The following is a 17,795-nucleotide window of genomic DNA, read 5'->3' on the forward strand; positions in this document are numbered from 1 at the left end:
GCACATTTACGGGCGGTTACAGCTTACCCCGGTCGTCGTTATGGCCTGTTAGGGTGAAGTGCCACTTGATTCCGCACATCTCAGCGCAGCCCTCGCTCCAGACGCCTGCTGTCCGAGCTCTTTCGAGTATCGCGTCGTAATTATCCATGCCCTCGACGCCCACAGCGATGGATACAAGGCCTTCGGGAAGCCCGTCCTGGCCCGAAATGAAGGCCAGGCGGGTGTTGGTAAAAGCCAGCGTTTCGCCACTTCGTGACACGCCGAATATCTCTTCCCACTGTCGCGCCGCGCCCTCAGGGTCGACGTCACCAGGCTCGAGCCGCAGTACACAGCCCTCTAGCGCCAAGTGGCCCGTCTGTTCCATGCCGCGCATGTAACTCTCACTGGCCGGTCCACAGGCATGCCATGGGGAGAAGCGGGTTCCTAGGGGGTTTGGATTCGCTGGCCCTGTTGTGTGCGAGTCGACCTCAGGCATCAAGCCGCCTAGTAGCAACCCCTCATCAGCCACCACCACGACCACCTGCGCCTCCTCACTGACTGCGCCTGCGCCCACGCACGCAGCCAAACTGGCCATGGGACGAACGTACCTTTGATTCCCTTTGGGTGGTACTGGATGCACACCGCATCCCTGTACTCATGCTCGACAATGACGCTAGCCAACTTGTTCGCAGTGATGTGCTCGCGCCGCTTCTTTGCATCCTCGGTCTGCATGATAATCATGAACCCGCCATCCCCGCGCTTGTCGAGCAGCCTGCCAACCGTCGTACGCTCCTTGGTCGGCGAGACAACCTTGATAAAGTCGCCGCCTAGCGGAACTGCAGTCGCGTCAATCACGAGCCTCAGGAAACGCGCAGGGGCTACGTGCCCATGAAATTCTTCAATCCCCATTGCTCCACCGAATCGTCCTCGAATGCGAAGCCTATGCCCAGGACATATGTCTGAAATCTCCATCAGCTTCCAATTGGTACTTTTGCTGTCGTTGTCGTACAAGCAGCTGCCTGGCGTTGTCGAGATCCTTTGCAGCTAGTGCAATCTGCCGGAGGCGTGTTGGTGCAGGCCCCAACTTGGCATGGCTTGTGCCTTTCTCTTCAGCAGACATGTCGAGTGGCGCGTTACTCAGATGGAGTGTTGCAAGTATGGCGAGAGGTTTGCTTGTGTTATTTGTAGACGCGTATTTATTTGGTCTCCTCGGCCCAGCATCGCTTTTCCCCGCATCGATTCCGGCGCTTCCTTGTCGCTTTGCGGCCTGCACCCTTGCGTAGTGTCGTTTGTTAGTGAACAAGAATCAAGCTACTCTCCAAACCGATTTGCCGCTGCATCAGCTAGTGTAAGAGTAAAATGGCATTGTGGATGTTGTACTGCGATGCAGCTCACAGGGGACTGTTGTTGGGAGCTCGGGCCGATGACACTCCACAACAGCAAACCGCTCCTTCCCTCTTGTATGCAATTGCGAAGAATGACTATGGCACCCATGTTCTTACATGACCAAAGCCCTGCATGACTAAGCCATTCGGTTATATAAAGTGTTAGAAGTGGCGTTACGTCCAGAAGGCACTCAATCCTGTTTTGTAGACGCTCTTCTGACTTTCAGTCGAAGTTTTGGCTGGCGTTGGTCATCTCTCAACCAAAAAAAGTATTTTTGGGGTCTTTCCAGAAACACGTTTCTCCAGGTGGGCAAATTATGTGAAAAAGGCAAAGGTAAAGCCTGGGTAGCAGAAGTTTTCAGAAGAGAGTATGCGTGCATGATCTATCCTAACCAGCTACAGCAATAACTCTCGGTTGAAGACTATAAAAGGATGGGTTTAACAGGCTAGGGCCTTCTGCTTCCCTACCCTCGTCTACAAGCTTGGTATTTCCATCTTGGCTGTCCTAGTCGTCAGCCGTCCAATAGGCCTCGTCACTCCTCTGATCCAAGATACATCGATATCTATGTAGCGTAGGAGCTTAGTTTTCCATCGGATGTTATCTTGTTACCTGATATTGCATAACATAGCCCCTTACACGTATCATATCTGCTATGTTTCATTCAACCCCCCAATAGTTTTATGTAAACTTTGGATTTTTAGAGCAGCGAAGTCAATCAGATAAGTCAGTTTTGCTAAGCCTCCATGTTTCTTTATACTGTAGCTATCGAGTTTCTTTTGCGCGTGTTGAATTTTAGACACCGTATGAAGACTCAAGTCACCCAATATACATCATCGCACGTGCATTTCACAAGACAAAAAGGCAATACCTCAATTCTCACCGGTTTGATGTCGCAAGCAGGGAAAATCTTTGCTGGCCACTAACAGCTGCATGTAGCGGGGCAATGGGGCGCAGCCCTAGACTGCAATTACACCAACAACAGCGTGCATGGTTTTAGGGGCTGAAACAGCGCATACAGCCGAGGAAAAAGGTGGGCTACGGTTTTTTGTGCTTTAGCGAATCCAAGGCTTGGTTAGAAAGGAGGTGGTATAAGTATGTGCCCCATTCAGTTAGGGGGTATTACAATACAGACTCGTGTCAGTCCTTTGCAGAATTGAAGACATAGCTATCTAAGTAAGTATTACGCTAACTAGGTGAAACATGATAAGAATTATATAACCAACAAGACTACTGAACATGTTTAGAGCACGTAAACCGAACAAAAATTGAGGGCTATCCATTCCTTGAAGTCCGACTATCCCATTACCCGCTCAACGCAATGACCGGTGTAGGCGAAGCATCTGCCATAATCGGCATCGTCTCAGCCGTCATCACATTTATTGACGCCGCCAAAAAGGTCTACGATGCAGCTGAAAATGCAGGAGATCTACCCGCCGCCTTTCGCGAAGTCGCCCAGCGTCTCCCTCTCATTCAGGATACCTTGAAAATCATAGAGGCACAACTTGAAAAAGACAAGCTCGATAAAGCTACATATGAAGCAATAAAGAGCACCAGCGAACGAGCCAAGACCAAAGCCGAGCAACTGAAGGTGATCTTTGAAAAATGCATTCCAGTGGAAGGCGCATCGAGATACGCGCGATATGTTGCTGCGCTGCGAACCTTGGGGAAAGAGCATAAAGTTGAAGTGTTGATGAAAGATTTGCTGGGGGCTGTGCAGGACATCGCGAACGGTCAGACAATGAGGACTGCCACGCGGGAGCAAATCATCAAGCTTTCTGAAGCACTGGATGCGGTTTTGGCAGTAGAGCCGTCGGTACCAGACGAGTTCATCGAAGGGGCGTCAGCTGCGAGCCGCAATGTTCATATGGGCCAAGGCGATATGTATTCAGCAGACGGACAAGCAGAACAATTCAACGCCAAAGATAACGCGAGACAATATAAAGCAGAGACGATGAATTTTGGAAAGGATTAAACTTGTAGTCAGTATGGTTTTCGTTGCGTAGAGACTGGAGGAATGGACCAATGTCGGTTACCGGAAGCCCGCATCTCTCGCGAGTTGGTCTTCTGTGAACCCCTCTTTGACATTCTGTATGTATGTATCAAACTTGTTCGCGATTCCGATGACATGTTGCAAATGCGCATAGCAGAGCTTCTTGCCGCGATACTGTGCCAACTGACGTGCAGTCGTGATGACGTTGCGAATCTGTCGCCCGTTCATCTCCCGCGTGACCAAATCATCGATATGATCGTGTATGTCATCAAACTCGACATTGTTATCACCCAGAGTCTTGAGCCGTTGGATGAAGTTCCGCCAAATTTTGCGACGCTGCGCGGTGTTGAGCTTGTCGTAATGTAGAGTCAACTGGATTCGTGATTTGAAAGCTTCGTCGAAAGTGCCCACCCGATTGGAAGTGAGTACCAGAATGCCCTGATAGTACTCCAGAACGCGTAGGAACACTGATACCAAGGCATTTCGTACTAAATCGGATTGTCCTCGCTCTTCTAAGAAAACATCGGCTTCATCCAACAGGACTACACAGTCCCATGTAAGACCCAGATGAAGGACGGACTCGAGGTAAGTCTCGACTTGCTCTGGGTTTGTTCCAATATCACCACATGTGACACGGTACAGAGGTTTCTTTGAAAAATCCGCCATACTCTTTGCTGTAAACGTTTTTCCTGTGCCCGGGCCGCCGTGTAACAAGATGATAAGGCCATTGCCTTTGTCGGCGATAATATCCGTGCCTTTGGATGATACGATTTGGTTCGTAACTACGGCTTCAAGTAGCTCTTTGGCATCATCGTCGATTGCTAGACTTTCAAACGCTTGTGTATTCCAAACTACGTCTCGAATATGGTCCACTTGGAGATCAACTTTAACTCGGCGTTAGCTTCCGGACCTACCGAACAGGGGAAAAAGGTTAACTCACTCCAACGCTTACGTCTGAGATCATACGACACGACCGATCTCGGGAATACGAGCAGCTCCAAGGTATCCGGGAATTTTTCTAGTTTTAGTGTCGATTCGAGCATATCACCCCGCTTCGTTGCGCGAAAACGCGATGTCAAGGCTATGTCTTCTGCATCGTTTTCGGGGTTCTGTGGACCTTCAAATTGACTTTTCTCACGCTTTTTCTTCCTATATTGAAAGTAGGTAGCCACATCAACCATATATCTGTCTCTTTCCTGTGTCTCGATGAATAAGCGTTCAGGAATCAGAGAATGAAACTTACCACACTCATCTCGTCTTCATAATGATCAACACATGAAACTAAATATCTTTCTCGACATTTCCAAAATATCTCGCCCCTTTTCTTGAGTCGAGCTTTCAGACCTGTGTCGTCGTATTTGAGGGGGAAAACCTCCAAAGAAGTGATGGGGATCATGTTCCTCTCTGTGGGAGCAGTAATTTTGAGATCAAGAACCTTCGCTGCCTTTTTAAACTCGCCATCAAATGACCAAGACCATGATTCGATGGTCCATAGATAATCTTCTTTAGGAGCCTTCTCTGCAGGAGCCTCCGATGTCTCCGTGCATTGTTCGTTCAGTTGAAGCCCATGAGTTAAGAGTTTTGCCCGGCCTTGTAGCGTGTCTTTGCGTGACTTTGTCTCGAGATAATTTGGCATCTTTTTTGTGATAGATGCATCAATTCTTTTGGCTCTATGTGGCGTTAGTTCGAGGAATTTCGGCCAGGTTTTTGCGATATAGGCATCGATGTTCTCGTCTTTGCGCGAGACCAGGACGTCGCCAGGACGAATCAGGTACTTTACTGATATCGGACATACCATACCCTTCTCAAACTCAGAATTCACATAGTCCCACTCTTCCCCGTATGAGCCCTCAACCCAATCCTGGAAAAGTTTAACCATCCCCCTTTCCTCCGTAGACAATGATCCCAGTGCTTCTTCCATATTAGTTCGAAAGAAAAACCAGAACAGATATGGCTCATGAATTTCCTTGGTTGGATCAAACTCGGGAAACGACTCCTTGAAACCTGAAATAGCACTCAAGAACTTTTCCATAGCAGAAACCATTCGCGGCGAGGTCAGCATCACCGCTTCTTTCGAGGGTTGTGGCTGTGGCAAAAAATCGTCTTCAGCTAATTCAGTGGCCGCCGAAAGTTTTGTACCTTCGTCATAATCTTTGAAAGGGACGAAGACAATATCATCGTGGCGCTTGAGATAGGTCTTCAGGTTCGAAATTGGTGTGTCACCCTTAAGTTCGAAATGACCATCCTGGGCGTCTAGCCAGGACGGTTCTCAGATATGGATCCTATTGTCGATGCGATAAAGAGTCTGCCACCTGGATGCGATTTTAACACGAGCTTTCTGGTTATACTCATTCTTATCTTTCTCTTTTATTCGCCGGTTCATTCGACTGACCTGGGCGCTGAGTTCTTCTACTCGCCGCATCAAAGCCGCCGTGGTCCAAGAAGCATCGCAAGCTTGTGATCCAGTTGTTGTGTCAACGTCTATTTTCCAGGGTCCTGAAGTGTCCGACATATTGGAGGCCATCTCGTCCTTCAAACCAGACTCTTTCTGTGAAGATACCGGCATGACAGTGTTCCAGCGGTCAGGCAACACCTGCACTGTGCTTCGATATCCTGTGTATTGAATCCTTTCTCTGCCGAATACTACACGGGAAAAGCGTTTATTTTCTTGATAATAAGATGAATATCTCTTCTCTCTTTCATTGGGTCGTCTACTGCTATCATACGATGGTTCCGGACCTCTCCTACGGGAACTAGACGCATAGTCTTTGACAACAAAGCCAGAATCCTGTTGAGAATCAGGAGGACTCGGGTAATCAATAATGGTATTGTAGATGCGCCGGTTTTTTTTAGACTTTAATACTATTAGTAAACAGAAAATATGCGCCTTCTAAGCTTACCCTGAGAGTAGTCGCCCTCGTGCTTGGCTCGAGGGCAGAGAGCTGTTGGTCCTGGAAATCACTGCCTTTGGTGCGATCATCAAATATAGTCTTTTGCGTGGGGATCCATTTGTCTGCGAAATCATCCAAGATGAGTTGCTTTCCAGTCCGCTCTTGCATGGGCCGCCTCACACCTCCCTTAACTGTATACGTAAGATCCGAAGCACTGCCTTGAGATGGAGATGAAGTGTACTGACTTAGAGCCTCACGAAAGGGTTTCAAAGTATGGTACTTAAGCGGCCATCTTAGTATTGATTTGTAAGTAAGCCTATGAGTTTGATTGGATATTGGATCGCTTCACCCGGTATTCATCTTACCAGATTTCAACATGACGCGAACAGCTATGCCAAAAAGAATATCCCACTGGGGGCCAAAATTGAGTGATGGATGCACATAGATGCAAGGATACTGATTACAGGAGTAATGTTGATTCGGCCAGCGTGCAGGAAGCTGAAACCCCGCATTGAAACCTGCAGCCTATGAGCTGAAGATCTTCACATAATTGGTCAGGAGGACTAGGCAAAATCTGCTGCATCATGTAATAAAGCAACCTGTTCCTTCGCATCGGCTAGAGCGTGCCGCCAAACCAGGCCAATGCCTAGCAAGGCAAAATGCCCTAGCCTGCATCGGCATAGGCACAAGCCATATTGTATATGAGGCTCCTTACGTTGGCTTAACAGCTACAAGTTTGGGTTCTCACGATCATGTCAGTGCATTATACAGCAACAAGCACCAGAGAATGTTCTGATGTCGGCCAAGGCGCAACATCCCATTATGGCGTTGGCGATCAGTTCGCCGTCAACGGAAATGCTGCTCAGTTTAATGCTGCTGGCCAAGCTGAACAATATGTCTTCAGTGGAGAAGGCAACAGCATGAATCTATTCATTGGTACGTTCACACCTTACTAACAGTTGTTTCTGAGGGCCGTGCAGCAGCCTTAGTTCGAATACCTTCCTTATGCTGCAATCTTTCGTATTGCCTAACACCGCTTACGTAGCCAAAAATCAATCGGCGTATATACATCACTAACGCCAAGTTTATAGGCTTGGAGGCATTCAAAAATGATAGCGCTCTCAACGGTTTACTGCAATTGGCCTTGAGTATGTTACAAGACGTATAAATTGGTATGGTAAAAGGGGCTAATCTACGCCTAAGACAGCCGAAATATCCAGGATAGCGGTTGTGTGGATTCCAACATGCCTTTGTCTCGAACCCAGGTGAATGAATTCCTGAAATCCTTGGAATCTCGTATGACGCTGGCCGTGCCAAAGTCATCGCAAGACTTAAAGTGGGGGCATCGAGAGCAAACAGTGACGAGATTAAATGCCTTTTGGCTCCAACCGAAGTTTCAAACGTGGTGCTCCGAACCTGAGAGCACTTTGCGCTTTGTTAAAGGCTCTTATCAAAACCGGTTACAGATCAAAAGTTTCTGCTTAGATTTCATCAAGCTCATGGAGGATGCGAGCGTCCCGCTCCTATGGGCGTTGAAACCGAACGCGTGTGAGCATACGAACGGGCTCTCTCCGGAATGTCTGTTGAGTTACTTGACAGTGCAAGCATTAAGTGTATACTTGAACCAGGAAACCACGTCAGGGATATCAGAGAAGCAAGCAGCTCAAATCCGTAAAAGATTTCAAAGTGCTTCAACCCTTATAGATTATATCGATCTCTTATGCTTCAGTATATCTGTATCTCGATTACTTGAGGTTTGTATCCTTGTCGATATACACTTGCTTGATGCCAGACAACAAGGATTCCGGGAGCATGTCGAGTTAATGAAGGCGCTATCAACCGCTCAGAGCCGCTTGCATAATGACGGCTGTAGGACAATGGTCAAAGTTCTCTTGGCGAGCTATGGAGGAATCATGTTCGACGAACATGAATCGTCAGATGTGATGAATAATGTTATCTTAGCGGGTAATAGTAGGCATGGGAAGGGCAAGCCGGTGCACCGACGCCGCGAGGTAGGCCGCTTAGTATCTTCTCACTTCGGCGGCCGTGGGAGAGTTTATCGCTCTTGATTAGCTCATAACTAAGTAGAATGTAACATATTCCACCAGCAACCTGCGCACTCCACCAAACCTGGCCCGACTCCCTGCGCAATAAACGCAATGCTGCGATAACAACGTTTTATGCAAACATTTTGTGAAACTAAACTAATATTTACCGTCGCACCACATTATGATAATAAAGAAAGATCCCTCTGCGCCCTTACAAAAGGCTATAGTGTAGTAAAATTGACTGTCCAGGTACGTCCTGGCGGTCTCTAGCCACAATTCAAGATGACATTTAATTGCTAAGCGTAAGGTATCGCCTACTAAAAAAGCATTCTCTTGTACAGTAGATCCTAAAGATTAAGCAACGTGGCTTTCCACCCCATATTATCAGCATGCGAAAAGCAGCAGACGCTCTACTCGCCATTTGTGGCCAAGATCTTTCACAACTAGTTAGTAAAAACTAGGTGTCACTTTTTGTCTAGAGCGAGTCTGAGCTTCGGACAAAGTAGACTAGGAGGTTGAGTAGTCCGCACGCCTAGTATGAGGATCTTCCTACTAAATCATGGTTTAAGTTAGACCAGTGGCCGATCCTACCTTACATCATACACTAGATAACTAGTTCTATACTCAGTAACTCCGGCTTGCTCCTTCTCCAACAAACAACTGACCACCACTTCATCGAGTACACCCTTCTGTGTACTAAGCATTTGTTCCCCTTACATTATAATCTCACTCAAAACGGAAGCCTAACTGTAGAAAGTCGAGACTTAAGATTAGTAAGCTTTGTAGCAAGCAATGTTAATAGTATTCAGCTACCTTATCCAGTCCATATGTAAACAGTCTACCGGCGAATTAGCAGCACACAGTTGACAAAATCCCCAGAACTTCAAACAGCCCATAATTTACAGCCGTAATCACTTCATGACTACAATTTCCAAATAATTTCAGATGCCAGAACAGTAATTAGAAGTACGGGGAAGACGACGCGTGAAAGATATTATAATTCCTGTAGTACTGAGAGAGTATTGCAAAGCTCGAACTTTATCAACTTTCTGTCGCGCGTTATCGATTTTGACAAGGCGGTAAGCCTATCACCCAGCGGACATCAATGCAAGACTATTCATGAGCCACTACTACCTAGGCAAGACCTAAACAAAATCGATGACAAGCTAGAACGTCAGCAGCTTCGTAGCTTTATAACACTACTATGATATTGTGGTTTTCTCTGTCTCTTACGCGCCTTGTATAAAGAACCACACACTTGGAGCCTCGCATTTTTTGTCCACCGGGTGCATGCGGGTCATATGGCATGGCTTCCTTCCCTCTCATCTTCCATCAGTCACTACCGAATACGCCAACTCCAGGATCCTCACCTTTTGGCGCCCGTCTTACTTATATATGATACCCTTACTTCAATATACAAGCACGCAACCAGGCCAGATTCTGCCCATCCCCACTCAGTATGTAGTTCGTCCGCGGATGCAGGTGCGCCCGAGTAGGCAGCTGAGCGTGTATGTACACTGAGTTCACTCACTCAAGCACCACCGCGCGCAACTGTACCTCCATTTCACTCGTGTAAACGCACCTGAACGCTCGACCCGTTTCACAAATCCCCGATCATCATTATCGCGCTTTTTGGGGAGCAAAAGCGCAATCACATGTCTCACACCATCACCAGGCTCCCACCACCTTCATCTCTACACCCGCACTACCAACCAGCAAACACCCAGCAAAACGCCATAAACCCCTTGCGCTATGCGCCAAGAGGGAACATACGCGCGCAAAGTAAAGGGCGCGCTGGACGCGTTGTCGCGTTTTGGTGTCGAGCTCCCCCGCGTTCATTGTCTTTGTTCGGCTCAGCTCAGCTTCACCACGAGAGGAAAGCTTGGATCTTTGTGGCGTCTGACGTACCTGAAATATACAAAAGTGTCTGTCACCTCGAGTTTGGAGCGCTTGGGCTAGGATTGCAAACGCGACTTTGACTTCACTTGCCTAGTCTTAGTCTTTTCTTGGTTTTATATAGAGAGGGGAGGCTGCTGTCCTCCCTTTGACTATTCCTTCGTTGTTCAATCTGCTGTTTGGAAGCGTACAAGTCTTGTTGGTTTTCTGATCTATACATCTTCAGGTTCGTACAATTGCTTTTGTTGGGCGTCTTGATGTCGTTTCGTCCTGTCACTCTTTTCTCCGTACCAATTGGGCGAGTTGGCGTTTATACTTAGCTCTCCAGTGTGTCAATTCAAGATGGGGAGCGTTATCGACGACCTGCTAGCCCTTGCGGCAGCCACACCACTCTCGGCCACCGAAAAAGAAGAATTCGAGATTCTAAACGACACCGCGCCTTATGTTCGTCCGAAAACCCGTTCGCAAACCCGCGCTGTCCGACCATCGTTGAAGATCAGACTCCCCGTCCCCGCGGCCCTTGTTGTCAAAAAGTGCCAGAACAAAAAGCGTAAACCCAACTTCACCATCTTCGCCGACGAAGACACAGAAAACCAAGTCGCATCAGCCATCTCCACGCCTAAAAAGTCGCGGACAAGTACTCCGCGTACCCCCCTGAGCGAGCGAACCGCCTCCACAAACTCCACTCCCGCACCGTCCCCCCGCTCCTCTTCAACCCCCTTCTCCTTGTCTCCCTTCGACCCCTACTGGGAGGACATCGAAAACTACCCTCCATACACTACCCCTGTGACTCCCCCCGTAATACCTCCTCCTGCAACAACCATCCCCGTCTCCCCTCCACCCTCTCGCTCCTCCTCAACCCGCACCCGCACCCGCAACCTAAACTCCCGCCCCCCTCCTCCTTCCACGCCATCCCGCCTCAACCCCCCAATAAACTCACTTCTCTACACCACTCTCGGCCTCTCCGACTGGCGCGCCACCCCCTCCACAATCAAGAAATCCTACCGCCGCATGGCGCGTACACTGCACCCGGACAAGGCGTCCTCGGAGGAAGACAAGGGGGCTGCGAATCTGGCGATGCAGCAGCTTAATGCTGCGAGGGATGTGTTGGTGGATACGGAGGCGAGGAGGGAGTATCATAGGACGGGGATTGTGCCTTGGATTGTTTGAGGTTGTAGTTGTGGGGGGAGGGGGGCGTGGGGCGGTGAGTCTAGTGTCGTTGTACCCATGGGAAAATGTGGGTTAGAAGGGCTGGTTACAGGTATACATGTGCGTTGTTGTGCGTGCATGGGTACACACTGTTCTTTTTTCTTTTCGAATTACTAGGAAAGGAAGATGAAGCTGCTGATGCTTGATTTTTATTTTCGAAGTCTTGTTTGGTTCGCTTGATGGTTTATGGTATGTGGACACTGGTAATGTTTGCTGTTTGTTTATTTGACAGACGACGAGCGTGGTGATCAGCAACGAGATATGATTCGTGGAAGTATTTTTGGACTAGGGAGAAATTAGCTTATGTTATTTTACTGTATTATGTCCTTTCTCTTTTTTTATGCCTTGGTCAAGGGGCAGCATTCACAAAGTCAGCAGGATGGCTTCTTTCCAAATTGAGAGAAGAGAGTGATGCTTGTTATTTTTTTGGCAGATGATTTTCGCTACATCGTTCTACGTTACATGGTTTTGCACGCATGTCGTCTTATAGACTTTCCGCCGTGTATGTATGTATGTACCATGCTTCGGCCCGATTTTCTACATGCGGTGTCCTCGTATTTGATCCTTGTTTCTGGCCATTTGGTATTTTCCTCCTTTTTTTTCGTCTTTTCCTTGTTTCTATGCATTATCCCTACATGCCCGTTGAATCCTTGATGAATCTTGAATGCTTTTCTGGTTTCTAAATTATTCATTTTTCCCTTTATGCTGCGCCATACAAATCCATGTCCTGTGTACCTGGGCGTCTTCGAGGTTACTTGGACAAATTGCCTGGTTCAATATCCCTCAGTCCTGATTCGTACATAGGAATCTGCGTTGCTAATGTATCCCCTGAAACTCGGTCCAACGCTCCAGTTGGTCAAATTCCGGATAACATCTCTTGCTGTGTCGCACAAGTCCACCCGGCCAGTCTCTTCATGTTTATGCAGTGCCTCTGCGGTGGTGAATGACCAGTCACACTGAATATTGAGGCTCATATCCATGAGCCACTCCATGCGTTCCTGCATTGCGGGAATTTGAACGGCGAGTTCGCGAAAGGCGGGCCAGACGACAAAATCGACGATATTGATATGTGGCATAAAAAGCTGATTCGGGGTCGGACGGAGCCATTCCGGCATGGCGTTATACGTCTCGGGAGAAGGTGAAATCACCCAGCGCATCAATGACCAAAAAAGGTACATGAACCCGAAGCATGTAAATGTGTTGCCTAGTCTGGTGAGCAAGTAGAATTTTGAGAGTTGTAAACGAGTTTGGGTGGTTACCTTTGAGAAACATGCTGTGCACCATACCAACCGCCCATTTGGAAAGAATGCCCGAGTTGTTGTATACTTCTTCGTCAAACAAAGCAGCAATATTTGGGTGCTTCTCGATAATCTCTTCGATCGGATGTCCATTATCTATCAATTTTGTTGCCTCGTGTAATACACTCGGTACAGTGCGTCGGAGTGAACCAGGGTCGGGCACTGTATTGATTGGAAGCATAGCCCATGTTGGCAGAAAGAGATTGCGAGTATGCGTATCCTGAGATTTGGAGTACTGGCTCGACTCGGCGCTAGTAGTGAAAGATGTGTTATCGAAGAAGCTGCGAATATCGAGATTGGGATGGATGCGGATAGTGTTTACAATTGGTTGTCGTCCAGTAAGGTGAGTGGAATAAATGGAGCGGACTCTGTTGTGTCTGTGTGGGGACAGTCTCTGGCTTTGGGAAGGCCTTTTTGACGAGGACGAGGGAATGGGACGGAGGTCAAAAGTTGAAGCCTGCTGAGTGAGTCGTGGGTCAATGTTTCTCTCTTCGAATTCATCATCGCCAGCGTCATCACTTTCGCCCTCGTCTTCGGCTTTGGGTAGCAGAAAGTCGTCTCGGTCAAACAGAGGGCACAAAAAGGACTGTTCTTCGCTGATGCTTGACTGCTTTCCTCTCCCTGGGGGCGCAAATGCAGAATGGGGAAGATTTGCAGAAGGTGACCAAGCAGGAGTTTGACCTGGAGGCGATGCCAAAGATGCGCTGGAGCCTTGACGAAACTTGGGAGTAGGTTTGCTTGGATCGAAAAGGGAGTCGTGGCTCATTGCACTTCCAGAGGTATCGGTGGACTCCTGGCCCAGTAAGCTGAACTCCGGTTACCATTGTGCCTTTGTTTTGTTTTTTTGCAGCTATAGAGGAAGCTGTAATATAGTGATGCATACCTGGGGGGTTGGGTGGATGCTGCTGGAGAGGGTACCAAGGAGAGAGACTTTGCAACGTCCTCGGGAGTGTCACCAAGTCGTAGTCTTGCTAGAATGGCTGCGGCTTGGTCGTCTGTACCTGAGCGGAGGAAGTTGACGATGCGTTTGAGATCTTCGAGCTCGCCGGTCATGCTGTCCCGCTTCATGATCTTCATGCGCTCAGCTCTGGAGACGCCCTCTGCGACATCGTATTGGCATATGAGATCGTTATCCTTGCAGCGGTTACATCGTGGCCTCGTGCCGTCGCACTGCGGATTACTGAATTAGCAGCCTTCGGGAGAGGATCAAAGGCAGCAGTCGGCCACCTACAGGTAGTGTCACAGCCAGTGATTACCCATAGAAGAGTAGTTGAAGGAACTACCAGTAGCACATGTGGCTGACAGGAGGGGCTTGGGTACTTTGCATTGCTGACAGGCATCAGCTGGCGCTGAAAGTCAAGGCAAAGTACCTCCGGGTCACCGAAGACTCATGACACTGGCTGGGTGTAACACGGTCCTACGTACCTTGGCCTTCCCGTTGCGGCAGTGCACACAAGCCACAGCAACGGCCTGCCTCCGCTTCCGACGGTCTGGCGGGGCGCGTCGCTGTCCGGGCTCGTCTGAGGCAGGAGCAATATTCTGCCATCGGTCTGAGAGGTCCATGGTGTGGGCGATGTGGTTGTGGTAGAAGTTGGTAGCTGGCAAAGGGTCCAAGGTTGATGGTGGTGGTAGTGGTGGAGCCTGTGGAGTTCTCGGCGATGAGCGACAAGCTCGCGCCAATGGAAGTGCTGATGGCAACGCCGCAGGCTCTCTGAAGTCAACGGGGCGGCTCTAGTAGTTTGTGGCATCGGAGTCGTTCTCGCCACGATTCGAGGGCAAGGAGAGCGCACACACACCCACGGTCGTCAGGCTGGCCGCAAAAATCCGCCTCTTGTGCTCCTGTGCAAATAAGACTTGCGACTTGAAGCGATTCCTCGGTTCAAATCGCCGACGAAAAACATGCTGCGGAGAGTGTTTCCTAGCCAATGAGGGGACGAGTGATCAGCTCACGTGCTTTGTCGGGGCGCATTTGGACACCCAAAGCGTAGACGGCCTGGGACGACAGGCGTGGGACACCTGTCAAGATGCAAGAGAAGCACGACATTTGCTCTGCTCTTGCTCTACTGTTACGCCTCAGCACGAGGGCTAGCTTCGGCGGCACACGTGTGGCCATGGCCGCGCGGATGGAGAGGCACCATGGCGACGGGTTCCGGGCTTCAGGGCATGCCATGGCATGCGGCGACCAACAGGGCCGACATGGGGGGGAGGGGGGGGCATGGAGTGCAAGTGCATCGCGGAAGCCGCTGCTCGCCAGGAGAACCTGGGTCGTTGGGCCGCCATGGACGTGTGGTGACGAATCGACGTGCAGCGTGTGGCGGTGCGTGAGGCTGAGGCAGGCGACGCAACACTACAGACCCAAATGGCTAGGGCAAGGCTAGGCGGCCAAGTTGGCTCCAGCCGTGGCGTGACGTCGTGCCGCCATCATTGCAAAGGACAACGGCATGCTAGTCTCGAGCAAGGCAGTGTTGATTGGCGGCTGTGCGGGCTTGTCAGTACTCGGGGAGCGGATTGGGCACTGTGCCTACCTGTGTGGATGGATAAGCAGCCATGCCAACTGCTGCTCGACGTGACCTGGCCCAGGGCATGAGAAGAAGAAAAAGAGGAGAAGAAGCGCACAGCAGAGGAAAATTCAAACACCGCAAGCACAGCTGCATGGCCGACGTGGTTCAAATACCAGCCAGCCACAGTTGACGTCATCAGCTGCAGCCGGTGGGTTGTGGCAATGGCACGCCACACTACCACCACCACCACCGCCGCCGCCGCCGCTGCTCATCACCACCACACCGTGGCCGTGGCAGCCCGGCGGGTGGCTGTCGATATGGCTTTTCCCCGTAGCTGCATGTCCTCTAGCTCCGGGTCGTCCCAGTGCCCAGGCTGTGGGTAAGCACGCCAGCATCCATCTGGTAGACACGCGCCTGTTTATATGCTCACGTCGGCGCCATGTATCCGCTGCAGTATGGAAGTGGCATGAGGACATTCTAGGCGCGTCACGTGCCTTCTGTTTCTGCTCCGTATCTCCTCGACCCACTCCGGCTTACTTGCCAATCTCTACGAGCACTCCCAGCACTCCCAGCACTCCCAGCACTCCCCTCCGACACTTCCGCTGACAGCTTCTGCGCATGCCTTGTTTACCCTAGCACTGTGTACAGCACGCTGATAGGACACAATGCTCAAAGAGAAAGACAAGGGGAGGGGGGCAAAGCAAGCAAGAGCGAAACATACGGCGTCATGGTATTTTCGAAACTCCACAAGAAACATCTCAATTCTTCTATGTGCAGTGTCGTGTAACATGGCATTTGGAGTACCCTATTCTAAAACTCCCCTTTCATGCCCGTTCCGGGGAAAAAAAGAAAACCTGTGCGCCACACCTCAACATATGTATGCGGGTCATGCGAGAGCATTCTAGACCCGCTGGTATCCAACTCCAGAGCAAATCCTCTCCTCACACAGAAACGACAAAAATCACAAATTGTTAGCCTGCACCTGCTGCGATGGGCGACGAGCAGACATCATCTCAATGTCCGAGTCGTCGTAAATGCTCTTGCCCCGAACAGACTTGCTCTTGTCGCCCGCGTTCACAAGAGCAGGGAAGCAGTATCCGGGATGGAAGACGGTCAGCGCTACCACTGCAGTGACAATCATGGCTCCCTCCAAGACGATAAAGTCCACCTCTTCGCGCATCAGCTCACTCCTCCATCCAAAAGCAAGCTCGGGGATACGGTAGACGCATCGAGCAAAAATGGTGATAAAGGCCAACACAATGGCAAAGAGGAAGAGGCGGAACGACTTCTGCTGTAGCAGGGTCCGGGCTTCGTCTGACAGCTCCTCGCGGTGCTTGTATGTGCGGATGGCATATTCAACGAGCAGGAAGCCAAAGACAGTCAGTGTGAAGACCTGCCAAACCACACCTGCAATCATGATGTTTGTGCCATTGTCCTGTGCCTCGCTGCCAAAATCGGCAGTCGCAGCAATGCCACCACCTGCGCCCTGCAGCACCAGCGACAGGAAATCTCCCGCAATGAAAATGTGTGTATACCGCGCCGGTCGGAGGCGCGACCACGACTCGCCAAAGCTAATGACGAGATACTTGAGCGTTAGGTAGATGGCCGCGGAGATGAAGGCGGGCGAGATGATGAGGCAGCAGATTTGCATCTGGAAACCCGTGTTGTCGAAGGGGTTGTCCCACATTATGATTCGGCCTGCGTAACCCACTGCCTCGCCTACACAACCCAGAGTCATGGCAGCCTGTGGTTTGACACTGTTAGTCATGTTTCGTAGGCATCAGTCTATCAGAGCAAGACACTTACCATATAGGTCCATGTCTTGTATCGGAGTCCCAGTCCAAGGTTGATGATAGCAGCAAGGGCAAAGAACCCCGTATATGCGGCGTTGACACCAATGTCCGGGTAGTATCCTAGAATGGTGCCCTCAACTGGGCAATCTGGGCCAACCTGTGTGCAGGTATCGGGTGCTGGAGGCGGAACGACCATGATGATGCTTGATGTGTTGGGTCGGGAAGAGAAGGTGTCTGTGGTGTTTGAAAGGAGACAAGACTGCTCGGTTATGGGCTGATGGTTTGGTTGTAGTGTGGATGACTAGTTGAGTAGCGGAACGTCAGGATTCCTTATATCCTATACTATTGTTTCTCCACGGTCAAATACGTGGATGGACACTTCAGCAAAGTCAGGTCTTCGGCCTAACTTTAGGCCTGCTCAGAGGCAGTGCAAGAGTACGAATCCACTCGCGGATCAAGGACATCAATCTCCGAGCACTAACACATGCAAACAGTAGTCTGATGTTTCGACCATTATCTCGCAACTCCGACCGAAAAGGGTTTAACGGAACTTTCGGCCGCCAAGCTATCCGATCTCGGGGCGTATTTGAGATAAGCTCAAGATGTACACGTAGTAGATCGTGGGCGAAGCACTTTCTAGCATGACAAGCAATCTGCCGAGCAATCTTTGAAGGGCGGTCTTGCGTAATTTGTAGTGTAGGTATAGGTATTGTGGATAAAGCAAAAGGAGACGGTATAATCACATACACCATGTACTATCCCCAAACCTCGATAGTCAAGAGTAGTTGTAAGCTAGCAACACCA

General features: G+C 49.8%; 8 protein-coding genes across 8 annotated transcripts; 4 read left to right on the forward strand and 4 right to left on the reverse strand.

Moving 5' to 3' along the window:
• Window positions 1-16: 16 nt before the first annotated feature.
• On the reverse strand, window positions 17-1,099 carry COCMIDRAFT_92622 (uncharacterized protein; the record flags this gene model as incomplete). Its single annotated transcript, XM_007688789.1, has 4 exons — window positions 17-483; window positions 588-838; window positions 862-938; window positions 989-1,099. The coding sequence occupies 4 exons, from the start codon at window positions 1,097-1,099 to the stop codon at window positions 17-19; spliced, it is 906 nt and encodes a 301-aa protein (XP_007686979.1).
• Window positions 1,100-2,683: 1,584 nt separating this feature from the next.
• On the forward strand, window positions 2,684-3,337 carry COCMIDRAFT_92708 (uncharacterized protein; the record flags this gene model as incomplete). The annotated part of the gene is made up of 1 exon (XM_007688790.1): window positions 2,684-3,337. The coding sequence occupies one exon, from the start codon at window positions 2,684-2,686 to the stop codon at window positions 3,335-3,337; it is 654 nt and encodes a 217-aa protein (XP_007686980.1).
• A 57-nt stretch (window positions 3,338-3,394) lies between these two features.
• On the reverse strand, window positions 3,395-5,621 carry COCMIDRAFT_92717 (uncharacterized protein; the record flags this gene model as incomplete). Its single annotated transcript, XM_007688791.1, has 4 exons — window positions 3,395-4,239; window positions 4,296-4,551; window positions 4,599-4,967; window positions 5,103-5,621. Coding segments are annotated over 4 exons (1,989 nt in total), but the record flags the coding sequence as incomplete, so codon positions are not given.
• A 1,377-nt stretch (window positions 5,622-6,998) lies between these two features.
• Window positions 6,999-7,414, forward strand: COCMIDRAFT_4405 (uncharacterized protein; the record flags this gene model as incomplete). The annotated part of the gene is made up of 2 exons (XM_007688747.1): window positions 6,999-7,182; window positions 7,338-7,414. 2 exons carry the CDS (start codon window positions 6,999-7,001, stop codon window positions 7,412-7,414), a joined length of 261 nt encoding a protein of 86 aa, XP_007686937.1.
• A 76-nt stretch (window positions 7,415-7,490) lies between these two features.
• COCMIDRAFT_35857 (uncharacterized protein) lies at window positions 7,491-8,315 on the forward strand (the record flags this gene model as incomplete). The annotated part of the gene is made up of 1 exon (XM_007688776.1): window positions 7,491-8,315. The coding sequence occupies one exon, from the start codon at window positions 7,491-7,493 to the stop codon at window positions 8,313-8,315; it is 825 nt and encodes a 274-aa protein (XP_007686966.1).
• A 2,217-nt stretch (window positions 8,316-10,532) lies between these two features.
• COCMIDRAFT_25457 (uncharacterized protein) lies at window positions 10,533-11,360 on the forward strand (the record flags this gene model as incomplete). The annotated part of the gene is made up of 1 exon (XM_007688760.1): window positions 10,533-11,360. The coding sequence occupies one exon, from the start codon at window positions 10,533-10,535 to the stop codon at window positions 11,358-11,360; it is 828 nt and encodes a 275-aa protein (XP_007686950.1).
• An 812-nt stretch (window positions 11,361-12,172) lies between these two features.
• On the reverse strand, window positions 12,173-14,260 carry COCMIDRAFT_92580 (uncharacterized protein; the record flags this gene model as incomplete). The annotated part of the gene is made up of 4 exons (XM_007688792.1): window positions 12,173-12,603; window positions 12,659-13,503; window positions 13,581-13,867; window positions 14,123-14,260. 4 exons carry the CDS (start codon window positions 14,258-14,260, stop codon window positions 12,173-12,175), a joined length of 1,701 nt encoding a protein of 566 aa, XP_007686982.1.
• Window positions 14,261-16,159: 1,899 nt separating this feature from the next.
• COCMIDRAFT_25459 (uncharacterized protein) lies at window positions 16,160-17,187 on the reverse strand (the record flags this gene model as incomplete). Its single annotated transcript, XM_007688761.1, has 2 exons — window positions 16,160-16,942; window positions 17,005-17,187. 2 exons carry the CDS (start codon window positions 17,185-17,187, stop codon window positions 16,160-16,162), a joined length of 966 nt encoding a protein of 321 aa, XP_007686951.1.
• Window positions 17,188-17,795: the final 608 nt, after the last annotated feature.

Source organism: Bipolaris oryzae, assembly GCF_000523455.1.
Source record: "Bipolaris oryzae ATCC 44560 unplaced genomic scaffold scaffold_47, whole genome shotgun sequence".
NCBI lineage: Eukaryota > Fungi > Ascomycota > Dothideomycetes > Pleosporales > Pleosporaceae > Bipolaris > Bipolaris oryzae.